The sequence below is a fragment of the Mastigoproctus giganteus genome, chromosome 8, assembly GCF_048544385.1.
Source record: "Mastigoproctus giganteus isolate SK-2022 chromosome 8, ASM4854438v1, whole genome shotgun sequence".
In the NCBI taxonomy this organism is placed as follows: Eukaryota; Metazoa; Arthropoda; class Arachnida; order Uropygi; family Thelyphonidae; genus Mastigoproctus; species Mastigoproctus giganteus.
Window position 1 is genome coordinate 210507735 of NC_143582.1, and position 15025 is coordinate 210522759.

General features: G+C 37.8%; 1 protein-coding gene across 6 annotated transcripts in view; it reads left to right on the forward strand.

The window, feature by feature from the left end:
- Nucleotides 1-15025, forward strand: part of LOC150082241 (catenin beta-like) — a 208921-nt gene that overhangs the window by 98260 nt on the left and 95636 nt on the right. For all 6 annotated transcript variants that reach the window (XM_090379199.1, XM_090379196.1, XM_090379198.1 and 3 more), the window contains exon 7: nt 9754-9955. In XM_090379199.1, the coding sequence (XP_090235325.1) occupies nt 9754-9955 (202 nt within the window). The remainder of the gene's footprint in view (nt 1-9753; nt 9956-15025) is intronic.

Sequence of the window (15025 nt, forward strand, 5' to 3'; positions counted from 1 at the left end):
ATCAAAGGCAGATATTGTTGGGATATCAGAGACGTGGTGTCACACAGATATAAGGAATGCGGAACTGGAATTTGGGGAATACAATGTGTATAGAAAGGATAGACAGGACAGGAGGGGAGGAGGGGTTATGCTATTAGTTAAGAAACACATAAAGTCCAAGGAAGTGAAGCCAGTCGACATCGATGGACAGGGCAGTGACGAGTCAGTTTGGTTTGACATAAGCATAGGGAAATCAAAATTGAGAGTAGGAGTGTGCTATAGGCCTAATGACTCTGATGAGTATAATAAGATATTGTACAGGGAAATAGAGTGGGCCAGTAAATCAGAGAGTCTTATAATGGGGGATTTTAATTTCCCAGATATTGACTGGAATTTGTGGATTGGTCACTCGCACACTAGCAAGGCTTTTGTGGATTTATTGGATGATTGTTTTCTACATCAGCATGTTCGTGAGGCAACAAGAGGGAGCAATACTCTTGATCTGATTATCAGTAGTGATTCTTCATGCATTAAGAATCTGCAGATAAATGAACCACTAGGTGGCAGTGATCACAGTGTGTTGAAGTGGGATTTACTCAAGGAGGTAACTACCATCAGAGGTAAAGGGAAGGGTTTTTGTTTTCGTAAAGGCGACTATGATGGTCTGAGACAGTATTTAAATTCTATACAGTGGGACCAACTGATGATGTTACCAACAGCAAACTCAAAATGGGAAGCATTCAAGGAACTAATCTTGTAGGCTACCAGGCTTTACATACCAACTAAGAAATATTGTTCAAGGTTTAGGCCTAAATGGTTGTCAGATGAACTAATGAGACATGTGGTAGAGAAGAAAGATGCATGGGATACATACAAATTAATGGGTGACGTGGAAGCCTATGATAGCTATAAGTTGGTCTGTAACCAAGTCACAAAGGAGATTAGGCAGGCAAAGGCAGACTACGAAAAATCCTTGGCAAAGGATGCAAAGAAAAACAGAAAAGAGTTCTTTACCTATTTAAACTCAAGAAGGAAAGGGATGAATCAGATTGGTCCACTGGATATTGATGGTTCAACAGTTGAGGATCCTGCTCAGGTGGCTAACAGTCTAAACAAGTATTTTGCATCTACATTCACGCATGAAGAGTTATTCAGGAAGGAGAATGATGTAGGTAAAGTAAACATTGGCAGTGAGCTGGATGATTTTGTAATAACTGAGAGGAAAGTGGAGGAGAGATTGTTGAGGATAAACATAAAAAAGGCACCTGGGGTGGATGGGATCTATCCAGTTATATTAAAGGAGGCAGCAAAGGAAGTAAGCAAACCCCTAGCCATAATTACGAGAGCTTCTTTGGACTCAGAGGAGGTACCCATAGACTGGAGATGTGCAAATGTAACCCCAATTCACAAAGGAGGATCAAAGGCTGACACAAGTAATTATAGACCTGTTAGTTTAACTTCTGTTCCAGGTAAATTAATGGAGGCACTGGTTAAAGAAGCACTGCAGGATCATCTAGACAAGAATTCAGTTATAGCTCAGATGCAGCATGGTTTTGTTAAGGGCAGGTCTTGCCTGACCAATTTGATTGGATACTATGATGTAGTCACGAAAGAACTGGATGCAGGGAATAACTTTGATATTATATATTTGGATCTTAGAAAGGCTTTTGATACTGTTGCACATGGAAGACTGCTGCACAAGTGTGGCATTGGAGGCAAATTGCCGCTATGGATAAGGGGATGGTTGAGTGGCAGAAGACAGAGAGTGGTAATCAATGGACACTGCTCAACGTGGACTAATGTTATTAGTGGAGTTCCTCAGGGTTCAGTGTTGGGTCCGTTGTTGTTTTCGGTGTTTATGAATGATATTGATGATGGGATATCAAGTTTAATGTCCAAGTTTGCAGATGATACAAAGGTTGGCAGGGTTGTTAAGGACACTACTGATGCTATGCTGCTGCAAAAGGATCTGGAAAGGTTGAACAGATGGGCTGAGAGGTGGCAAATGAAGTTTAACATTGACAAATGTAAAGTACTGCATATGGGAAACAGTAACCCCAGAGCAACATATCAACTCTGTGGTACTACACTGACAGTGGTGGAGAATGAAAAGGACCTGGGGGTAATTGTGCAGGCAGATATGAAGTTCTCTGAGCAGTGCAGACGAGTGCAAGAGTAGCTCATGGTGTCTTGTCAATGATATACAGGAATTTTTCTAGCAGGGATAAGAAGGTGATTATTCCCTTGTATAAGGCAATGGTTAGGCCACACCTTGAGTACTGTATACAGGTCTGGAGGCCTCATTTCAAGAAGGATGTAGAGCTGCTGGAACGGGTACAGAGAAGGGCAACAAGATTAGTGAATGGAACAAAGGGTTGCTCTTACGAAGAAAGGCTTAAGTTTTGCAAATTACAGTGTCTGGAGACTAGGCACCAGCGAGGTGATCTGATAGAGGTGTATAAGGCTTTGAATGGTTTGAGCATGCTCAATGCCAATGGGATTCTTCATCTTGCTCAAAATAATCACCTCAGAGGGCATAAATTCAAATTGAGGAAGGACGGATGTCGGATAGATGTGCCGAAATTTGCCTTTGGCTAGCGTGTGGTTGGTTGGTGGAACCGACTTCCGTCACTTGTTGTTGAAGTTGATTGCCTAAACAAATTTAAGGCTCAACTGGACAGGTATTTCGAACGAACAGAGGGGTGGAATGGGAGTGGTGTTTTTTTTTTTTTTTTTTGGCTGATGCTGAATAAGCTTGCTTTCTTGCATCATATGCCTCTACTAATGCTAATGCTAACTTGTAGATGTGGAACAACAAGCTAATTGGTCTATAATTTCCAATTTCTGATTTATCTCCTTTCTTATGCAGCAAAATTATGATTGCATTATTCCAGTCCTTAGGCATCACAACGTTCTTAATGTATTTTGTGAAGAGTCTTTCCAGTTTCTGCCTTATGTCTTTTCCTCCCAATTTTAACAACTCTACAGTAACTTTATCTTCACCCAGGGCTTTTTGATTCTTCATTTTCTTCAATGCATGTTCTTTCTCATCAGGAAGGATATTGGATATGTTGTAAGCGTTGAAAATTTGTGATCCAACTTCCCCACTGCTGGCATCATTCCCTTGCTCCTTATATAATACTTTATAGTGGTCTTCTGCTATTTGAATTATGCCTTCTCGCTATTTATAAGTCTACCATCACTTTCTTCAGATTGATATAATTTGTCTTTCTGTATTACTGCTCATGACTACTGATTTAAGTCCTTTGTTTTCCCTTAATGCTTGTTCTCGTTTTGTTGTGTTAAATCTTATGTCCTCTCTGAGTCTCTTTCTAATGGCTTTGCTTAACTCAGTATACTCAATTTTGTCCCTGTCATTGTTGATCTTGCTCTTCATTTGTTGTCTTCGGCTCATCATGACAAGTGTTTCTTGACTAATTTCTTCTTTGGATTTCTTTTTAGCTATAGGTTTCTTGGGCTTTATTACTTTCAGAAAGTTGTATTCCTCATTGATATCTTGGTCCTGGAAGGTCTGCAGAAGCTCAAACTTGTTCTTAAGTTCCAATACATACTGCTTTTTCTTCTCTTTTGTTATCTCAAAGACTTTCGTATTATTTACTCGAGTCAGTTTTTCAATTTTTCTTACATCTATATCAAGTGTGCATCTTACCATTCTGCTATCACTTCCAACATTTACCTTGTTCAGGATGGTAACACCGTTCACAATATGTCTTTTGTTAGTGAGGATGAAGTCGATTTCATTAGTTGTTAATCCATTTGGGCTCTTCAATGTCCATTTTCTGTTCACCCTTTTCTTGAAAAAGGTGTTCATTACTGACATTCCTCAAGATTCTGCAAATTCCACAAGTCTCATTTCTTTCACCAATTCCAGAATTTCTTATAGTTTCCCTTTCTGTTCTGTTTTTTTCTCTTTCCATCCTTAGCATTGAAGCCCCCCATAATAATGGTGTAGCGAGTTTTCTGTTCATCTAGAAGTCTCGCAATTTCGGTGTACATTTCTTCAACCTCTTCATCATCATCATCATGGCTTGATGTTGGTGCATAAATCATTATAACCTTTAGTTTGTACTTCTTAGAAATCCTGAGAAGCAGTCTTGAGAGATTTTTCCCCAGTCTTCAAGGGTTTCAACCCTTGGTGATGTACTTTTGAATTCCAAAATGTTGTTTTGTATATCTTTATGGACCAGAAAGCCAACTCCACCTTTGCTCTTTTCCCTGTTTCCCTTAGTGTACAGCAGATTTCCACTTGATAAACTTATAAGTGATTAATTTCTTCTTGTTTCAGCCAAACTGATGATATTCCAATTCACATTTTCTAATTCCTTTTCCAGCTCTAATATCCTGTCTTCCCCAATGAGCGATCTTACGTTGTAACAGGCCAAGTTCAGTTTCCGTCCATGGCAGCCTGGTCATACCCAGAGATTCTTAGAACGCTCTGCTTTCACTCTGATCCTCTCACTGTCATAAGAGGGGGAGTGAAAGCTGCTAGGGACTGAGGTCCATTTGTTTCATGACGTTGGCATGTGCTGAATGGTTTGAACTTTTCCTCTTCATGCTAACCAGGTGTCTCTCCATCCTGTAAATGGAGCTGTGTAACTATTATGGTAGCAAAAACGAAACTCTGTGATCTTTCTTATTATATGCAAGAAATATTTTGCTTGTCTTTAAAAATTTTTTCTAGGGAAAGCGTTACGGAGTGTATTGAACCATTGAGGTTTATTATGAGGTCATCTTTGGACTCTGGAGAGATTACCATTGGAGAAGTGCCAATGTATCGCCAATACATAAAAGCAGTTCTAGGAGTGAAGTTGGTAACTACAGAACGGTTAGTCTAGCTTCAGTGGTAGGAAAAATCTTTGAGGCTATGATTAAGGGTGCAATCCAGGTATATTTAGTTAGATGCGGCATTCTGAAGGACACACAGCACAACTTTGTTAAGGATAAATCATGCTTAATTAACTTAGTAGGCTATTTTGACACAGTTACTCATGACTTGAATTTAGGGAACAATTTCAACATAGTTTATTTGGATTTTAGCAAAACATTTGACTCTGTCCCTCAAGGGAGTTGACTGTATAAGCTTGAACAGATTGGGATCACTAGTAAGATTCTAAGATGGATTGCTAGATGGGTGCAGAGTAGAAGGCAGAGGGTTGTGATTAATGGATATTCTTCAGATTAGTGTAATGTCAGGAGTGGGTTCCCCCAAGGATCGGTTCTTGGACCACTGTTGTTTCTCATTTTCATAAATGACATCGGCGAAGGGATAGAAGGTGTGATGTCAAAATTTTTAGATGACGTAAAGATTTTGGCAGAGTCTGTAATGATCAGTGCCAACCAGCACTCCTTCAAGATGACTTGAACGGACTTCAAAGATGGTCTGAGAAGTGGCAGCTATGTTTTAATGCTGCTAAATGCAAGGGCTTACACTTGGGGAATAGTAATCCACAAATAAATTATTTGGTTGGATTTGAATGAAAAACAGTGGAGGAGGAAAGGGATCTGGGAGTTACAAAACGGGCAAATATGAAGTTTTCTGAACAGTGTAAACAGGTAGCTAAAAAGCCTGCGATGTCCTGTTGATGATTTATCAAACGTTATCCTGTAGAGATAGAGAGGTCATAATCCCACTGTATAATACAATTGTAAGACCACAGTTGGAATACTGTGTTCAAGTATAGAGACTTCATCTGAAAAAAGACATCGTGCTTCTTGAAAGGGTCCTAAAATGGACAACTTGAATGGTAGGATTGGCAGAAGGACGATCTTATGAAGAAAGACTCCAATTATGTAGGCTACAGAGCTTGGCAGCCAGGCACCTGAGAGGTGACCCTATTGAGATTTACAAGGCTCCGAGTGATTAGTAAAATGAATGAAGGTCATATTCCCACTGTTATAAAGAATTCCAGAACTAGGAGTTATAAATTCAAATTACAGAACTAGGAGTTATAAATTCAAATTACAGAGTTTGAAGTTTAGATTCTAATCTGCAATCTATTGTACAAAGTTTTTTTTTAGCCAATGAGTTGTTGATTGCTGGAACAACTTGCCCTCGCAAGTAGTTGAGGCTGAGAGTTTGAATAAATTCAAAGGTCAACTGGATAGTTACCTATGGGAGGAGGGAAGCATATAATTTTTTTTTTTTTTTTGCCAGTGCAGCAAAAGCCTGTGGCTTCCTTGCACTGTATGGCGAATACTATTACGATTACATATATTTTTTATTCCTCCACTATAAAAGTGCTTTTTTTTTCTGAAGCACATACATTATATTGAGTGTGTATGTTTAGTAATTTAAAGCAAGATTCGCAGCACCTTTGTTGGGAAATCACGTGCATTTTTGTGTTATTAGTGATCACTGTATTTTGATTTTTGTGGTACAACCAAAAGGTTGTTACAGCTATAACTGTAGTTCTGTAGCATGACTTATGTCATGCTAGGAGTGTGTGAATATATATGAATTCACCATAATTCTACACGTAATATATAGTGAAATAGACAAGAATGTAAAATTTAACGACAATGTATGTACTACTCTAAGTAGTGAATTTTTGTTATAGTTCTATTCAATTTTTTATAATTATGTTTTGAGTTTTGTTGATTTTGGCAGTCTTTTCAAATTAGAGAAGCCATTCACAAAGTGTGTGGTCCAATTCAGACTACAAATTTCATTTTAGATGTATTTAAAATTATCCATACTAAATAATTTTAGTATGGATAATTTTAAAACATAAAACTATTTCATGAGTCTGGGAATGGTAGCATTTTTGAAATACTTTGCATTTTGAATAATCCAATATCAAATTAATGAGGATATACTGTACAGGAACTCCCCGACTTACATAAGGGTTGCATTCTGTGGAACGCTACGCAAGTCGAATTATACGTAAGTTTGAATTTCCCCCATGTTTGTGCAGCACTTGCAGCTGTGCTTGCTGAATTGATTGAATCAAAAAAGAAATGTTTGACAAACATGTAAATAGAATTATTTATTGTATTTATTCAATTTTTTATATCATGTGCAGGAAAAATTACAAAGTGTGCAATTTAAAAAAAATTTCAAAATTATAAAATTAAAAAAAGAGAGAAATGGGCATAACGTCAGTAAGTTTTACCTCTCGAGCATCGTTGCCAGAATCAACGTCTTCAGCTGATAATTATGCTGCTGCGGAGATTGAGGGCTGTGGAGATTTAGAAGGGGTCAGCTGCTCAACCTTATGAAAGAACATATTAATGGATGACTGGACGGTGGCTTTTTTATTTTCATTGTAGATTTCTTTGTAGCAAGCAAGCATATCATTCTCTCCCCCTGTTAACTTTTAAGAATCGTTTGCTGTCAGGATCCATCTTCTCAAACCTCGCCATTGCCGATGCAATATCACGAAATGCCATTGCCATCTCTTTGATGATGAAGCATCTCGGCTCCTTATTTTGTTCATCTTGAGCTTTGTCAGCATTTTCTTCTTTCACTATCGCTGTCTGTAAGGCAATAAGTTCTTTGTTAGATAATTCCTTCTCTTCTTCCTCTATTACTTCCACATCTTTGGCATTAACCTGCAACTGAAGTAGCTCTGCAACCTTTACAATCTTATCTGTAACCTCTTCATGTGATTTCTTTTTCAAATCTTTCGAAGCCTTTTACATGCTGTGGGCATATTTTCTTCCATGCACCAATTAAACAACGTTTAGTAATTTCAGCCCACGTCTTATTAGTGTTTAAGATGGCATGGTAAATATCATAAGATTTCCAAAAGTCTCTTAATGTAAGATCTTTCTCACTGTCTACTGCAGACAATGCCTGAGCAAATGTTGTGCATAAATAGTATGCTTTTAAATTTGAAATAACACCCTGATCCATAGGTTGGATGAGTGAAGTCGTGTGGCGGTAGAAATATGACTCTCACGTTTGAATTGAAATCATCTAGATGCGAAGGAAGTCCAAGAGCATTATCTAATAGAAACAAAATCTTGAAAGGAACATTGTTGTCTTTACAATATTTTTCAACCTTGGGAATGAAGCAGCATTTAAACCAATCCTCAAAGAGAGATATTGTTATCCATTCTCCCTGGTTCTATCAGAAATGCATGGGTAGGGTGGCTTTATTGATGCCCTTAAATGCAGGAGGATTTCCAGAATGGTACACAAGCAGTGGTTTTAATCTGTAATCTCCTGCTGCATTAGCCCCAAACAAGAGTGTGGCCCAGGCCCTATCTTTTGATGCCTTGAAACCTGGCATTGTATTTTTTTTTCTTTGGCAGTGCTTGTTCGATCCAGCATTTTTTTCCAATACAGAGCAGTCTCATCAACATTAAAAATTTGCTGCGTTGAATAGCCACCTTCATCAATAATTTTTTCCAGCACATCACAAAATTTCTCTGCAGCTGCAGAATCAGCACAGGCGAATTCACCACATATTTTAACATTGTGGAAACCAGCGTGATGCCTGAACCTATTAAATCACTCGTTGCTTGCCATGAACTTGGCTTGGGGTTTGCCATACTTATCCTTAATATCTTTATAAATACTTGTTGCTTTTGCTTGAATGGTCATTAGACTCAGGTGCACTCGCGTCTGAACCTGATTTTCCATCCATATTATTAACAGCTGTTCCATCTTCGATATAGCACTTGAATGCTGTTTTGTTATCACTGTTGATCTTAAGTGCGTTGATCCTTTGACATGTTCTTTTATACGTGCACTGTCCTTTAAAATAGTATTCACTGTTGAAGCAGCGAGACCTAATTCCCTTGCAATAGATGACAAACTTTGTCCTGCTTCGTACTCCTTAATCATTTTCATCTTAATTTCTAAATCAATTTTGTTTCATTTCCTGGCATTACAACCACTTGCACTTTTTGTTGGTCACTTTCCCTTCATTATTGTAATACGTAAGTAGGAATGAAGAGATTCTGAAAATTTATTTCTTTTTATGACTGAAGATTTCAGTGATGGGGAACACATTTCACCATAATAGCGTAAAAACCCACACAATTGCAGTTATTGGTATTATTGCAAATGCAATAAGTTCGAGTTTACTACCCATTTATAATTATATGCACTAATAGAAAAGCCCAATAAACTGGAAAGTGCAAATTGTTTTTGTTGTTTTATGGTCGTGACCTCCAGAAATGTGCTTTAGAAAAATATCACAAAGGCGTTCAGAATTGATTCTTACAACAGGAACCAGGTGGGAAGGAGCAGCAGTGCGTAGCACATGCTTTTTGATTAGACCAGGGTTCGAGCCAGTCACCACCAAATACGGAGGATGCGGAAAGGTCAGGGAATGACCACCGCATATCCCGGAGCAACGTGGCCTTAGTTGCTAATGCTCCTAAAAACCAAGTAACAAACAACAACAACAGGAACATATGATAACGATGAAAGTGTAGTGTAATTTCCATTATAAATATGACCTTTTAGAGAGATAAATAACTTAGTAATATAGCAAAATTTTCAACTTCCAAGGACTTGGAACGAATTACAAAAAAAAAAAAAAAAAAAAAAAAAATGTGTTATTGAGTTCACATTACAATATTTTTATGATACCTCCATTTTTTCCTACGGGATGCAAAATACGTTTCCAGAATTTTTTAATTTTGCACCTGCTGGCAAAAACTTACATAAAGTCAAATTTGTGTAAGTTGTGTATTACGTAAGTTGGGGAGTTCCTGTATTCTTATTTGACTGTTCATTTTATTTAATTTTTGAATTTGATATTTTTATATTAAGATGCTGCATTTTATATATTTATTTAGCTCCCCAGTAGAATCAGTTCTATTCTATGCCATAACAACGCTTCATAATCTTTTATTGCACCAGGAAGGTTCAAAAATGGCAGTTCGCTTAGCTGGAGGACTTCAGAAAATGGTCACTTTACTTCAGCGTAACAATGTCAAATTTTTAGCAATAGTTACTGATTGCTTACAGATTTTAGCATATGGCAATCAAGAAAGTAAGGTATAAAATTTTATTAAACTTCCTTTAATTTAATTTTATTGCTAGTGTCCAAAGATTTAGTTTAAAAAATATATATTTATTTTTCGATCTGAAATCCTATCATATGGTTATATTTTAGTATCTGAATACAGAGCGAGAATATCACCATGAGAAAGCAAATTATGGTGTCATTACTTTTTTTGTTTTTGTTTTCTATTCCAGTAACAGTAGGTTATTAGAGCCTATAGTACCATGTATCCATTGAGAAGACAGATATTGCTTGGATTTCTGTAGGATACGAGTCCAATCTCAACATATTGGACTTGAATTTTTGAATTAATGAAGGTATACCTTCATCAATTTTTGATATTGATGAAGGTATATCAGGTGTAGTGTTGAAGTTTGCAGATGATACAAAGGTTGGCAGGATTGTTAATGACAGTAATAGCAGTGTGCTACTGCAACAGGATCTAGAAAATTTGGGCAGATTGGCTAAGAAGTGGCAACTGAAGTTTAACCTTGACAAATGCAAAGTACTGCATATGGGTAGAAGTAACCCCAGAGAAACATGCCAACTGTGTGGTACTACACTTAAGGTGGTAGAAAATGAAAAAGACCTAGGAGTAATTGTGCAGTCAGATATGAAGTTTTCTGAACAATGCAGACAGGCTGCCAGGGCAGGTCATGGGGTTTTGTCAGTGATATATAGGAATTTTGCTAGCAGGGAAAAGGAGGTGATTGTCCCTCTGTATAAGGCAATGGTCAGGCCACGCCTTGAGTACTGCATACAGGTCTGGAGGCCTTATTTTAGGAAGGATGTAGATTTGCTTGAGCATGTACAGAGAAGGGCAACAAGATTGGCGAGGGGAATGAAGGGATCCTCTTACCAAGAGAGGCTTAAGTTCTGCAAATTGCAGTGGCTGGAGACTAGGCACCTGCGTGGTGATCTGATTGAGGTGTATAAAGCCTTGAATGGGTTGAACACGCTGAATTCTGATGGGATCCTTCCACTTGTTCAGATTACGAACCTAAGGGGGCATAAATTCAAATTAAGAAAAGACAGATGTAGAATAGATGTGCGGAAATTTGCCTTTAGCCAGTGGGTGGTTAATTGCTGGAACAAACTTCCATCTGTCGTTGTGGAAGTTGATAGGTTGAATAAATTGAAGGAGGAACTGGACAGGCATTTGGAGGGAATGGCGTGATTTTTTTTTTTTTTGGCTGATGCTGCATAAGCTCATACACTTGCTTTCTTGCATCACATGCTGCTGCTGCTACTACTACTACTATTAGAACATGAATTATGATTCTGCAATTAGAATTGCCTCTGATTAGAAATGCGTAACCATTAAGAAAAAGTTCAGTTATTTATATGGCTTGTAGTCCTAATTGGATCCATGTGCATTTTCTGGGCTGTGTGTATGTGCATAACTGAATTGCTTTCACTCTTCACAAAGCAAATTGAACAAGAATGATTTTCCCTATCTATATTGTCACATTTCTTAGATTTCTGTTAGTGTAAGTGAAAAGTTGCATTTGATAAAGAAAGAATAGGCATTGCAGTTTCTGCTTGAAGAGAAATGGCATCTCTTGGTTTTTTTCAGAAGAGTGGTAATAAATTGGCAGATTAATCAAGAAATACAAACTTAAACTGAATGAATTAGAATATATTCATTGAGAATGAACACAGGTCATCACATGTATATTTGTTACTAAATGAAAGACTGGTGAAAGATAGTTGTGCTGTTTTTCAAGGAAGTGGTACTGACTCTCACAGTTTTATAAGGAAAAGTTTTTGAAGAATACATCGTAAAAACTATAGACAATTATAGACAGAACTATAGTGTGGGTGTACATGAACATGCATATATTCATTGAAGGAGTGGCAACCCTTGCCACTTAGAAAATTATTTCTCGAGGAACTTAATAGCTCAGGTGTATTATTTTATTTCAGTTTTTGACTTTACAACTGTATGTTAGAGTGAGATCAAAAATAAAATCAAGTTTTCATTTAAAAAAAATAAAACTCATTACTTTTTTTTTTTTAGATATAATATGCACAACATTTATTACTGATTGAGTTATCAACTTCTGGCTCTTAATTCCAAAGAAATTCTTAAATTTTGGCTCATGTAGCCCACCTTCTCAGATCTTGTTAAGAGGTTGACCCTATTCTGCACTGATTTTTGAAAATGACTATTATTACTCGTAAAGTAGTTAATACTTATAATAACTACAATGCATAACACGCTAACCACCTATAACTGAAACTTTATTAAAATAATAACGATATAAAGCTGGATAAAATTTTGTAAAAATAAAAGATAAAAATACAAATAAAATTACCAATTGTATAATTAAAAGTGATAAAATGATAGATAAAAATAAAATATGAAATTACACTAAACAGAATTAAAAGCGATAAAAACAACTGTAGCTTTCAGAGGCGACAGCCTTCTTTTTCAACATTAAGACTTAACTGTCATGATACATCCTTAAATAACTGCAGGATCATGGCTCACAGCACGTGTTACTGCAGAAGCATGGGCATTACCCTCTACACGTGCATGGAAACCGGAAATAGCTCCGGAGCATGCCAGGCGGAACAGTTCATCCCGTCCAAGAATTACAGTTTCAAAGAGAAGATGAACAGACTCCCCTGTTTCTGTTAATGGTATTATGTTCTGAAGAAGAAATCTGCATGCTCTTGAGCCATTTGCGGTTTCAGTATCTGTGTGAGCAATCAGCTATGATGGCATCACCTGGAGAAATTTGGTGGTTCTCCTCTGAGAAATGTTCAGCCATAGCAGATTTCCCACAGTCTGCAGTCTTTATTGCTTTAATATGCTCCCCCATATGAAAAAAAAAAAAAAGAAAAAAAAAAACATTATTTTATGATATAACATCCACAACATTTATTATTGATTCAGTTATCAACTTCTGGCTGTGAATTCCAAAGAAATTTTTAAATTTTGACTCATATAGCCCACCTCAGATTTATTCTATTATTTATTGATGTATTTTTGGCTTATTGAGGCAATAATGTCTCTGTCATACATTGTTAACCCCTGGCCACTGTGCCATGATGGGCTGTTGCAACTACTGTTATGTACATTATCATTCTAAGCATTGCAATAAAGATTCTTCTTCTTCTTATCTTTGAACCTGTGTTTTGTCTCACCAATAATAGCACCCACTCACAGTCCGGGAATTTGATCTCATATGACCACACTTGTACCCTCAATAGGTACAGAATTTTTCACCTTTGACACATAATTAAAACACACGACTGTGTGCATCTTCGCCCTGGCAGCTGCACACAGCGCGTCTGACAGGTACGTAATATTCAGGAGATCCTCTCTGTTAAGCCTGGATAGTAGGGAATATATGGTGTGGCAATGGGTGATAATGCCTCTCTTCGTCCATGTTCCACATCCCAAATATTCAAGATCTTCTGTGGGGTACCTGCATTTTTGGAGATCTGCTGTGACATGTTTAATCTCCTTCTTTCTGTCATCAGAGGAACTACAGTGGGACCTAACCCTATCCGACAAGGCCCTAATAACACTGTTCTTATGATTGTTGACTTGTGGCATGTTATAATGCATATATTGTCCCCAGTACATAGATTTTCTGTATACTCTCATTTTTACTCTGGCCATCTCTATAAACCAACACATCAAGGAAAGGGAGGCTATTGTCTATTTCCACCTCCGAGGTAAACTGAATAGAAGGGGAGAAACCTTTAAGAAAGCTGAGAACCTCATTTTCTCTTCTCCTCTGTACAATGGCAAATGTATTGTCAGCATATCATTTACATGCATGCATGGGGAGGAGACAAAGCAGACCCAACAAAAATCCTAGACTCCAGCTTCTCCATGGCTAAGTTTGCCACAACTGCACTAATCGGAGAGCCCATCGCCGTACCATGAACCTGCTTATACATAGTGTTTTGAAATAACATAGTAGTACTGGAAAGACAGTTCTACACCGCTACAAATATCTTATATGCTTATGGAAGTCCTATTTCTTTAGGTGTCATTTCTTTCCAATGTCATACTTACGCATTTCACACCATGCTCAATGGGGATGCATGTAAATAAAGACACTTCATCAAATGACACCATAGCCTCACCCTCTTCAATTATCTGAGCATGTATAAACTGCACAAAGCCTCTACTGTCTTCGATGGTAAAGTTTGAATGTCCTACAATAGGAGATATCAGTTTAACTAAAAATCTAAATAGTGCATGCATAGGGCTGTCCACAAATGATACAGTTGACCTAAGCAGAATACCCGCCTTATTATGAATTTTTGGTAGACCATAAAACCTAGGCAACTGGCATCCTGTGGCATGAAGTGTCCCATAGGGGGTCTCCAATCCTTGGAGATCTGCGATGCTGATCTCCAGATGCTGCGACTTGCAAAACTTAAGCCTTTCTTGGTAAGAGCACCCCTTTGTTCCTCTCACCAATTTTGTTGCCCTTCTTTGGAACCATTCTAGCAACTCTACATCCTTCCTAAAATGTGGCTTCCAGATCTGTATGCAGTACTCAAGGTGTGGCCTGACCATTGCCTTATACAAGGGGATAATCACTTCCTTGTCTCTGCTAGCAAAATTCCTATATATCATTGATGAGACTCCATGACCTGCTCTGGCAGCCTGCCTGCACTGCTCAGAGAACTTCATATCTAACTGAAGAATTACCCCAGGTCTTTTTCATTCTCCACTTTCCTGAGTGTAGTACCACACAGTTGGTACATGTCTCTTGGGTTACTGCTACCCATATGCAGTTCTTTGCATATGTAAATGTTAAACTTCAGTTGCCACTTCTTAGCCAATCTGCCCAAATTTTCTAGATCCTGTTGCAGTAGCACTGCTATTACTATCATTAACAACCCTGCCAACCTTTGTGTCATTTGCAGATTTGGACATTAAGCCTGATATACATTCATCGATATCATTGATAAATACACAAAACAACAATGGGCCCAATACCGAATCCTGGGGGACTCCACTAATAACATTAGTCCACGAAGAGCAGTGTCCATTTGTTACCATTCTCTGCCGTCTCCACTCAGCCATCCCT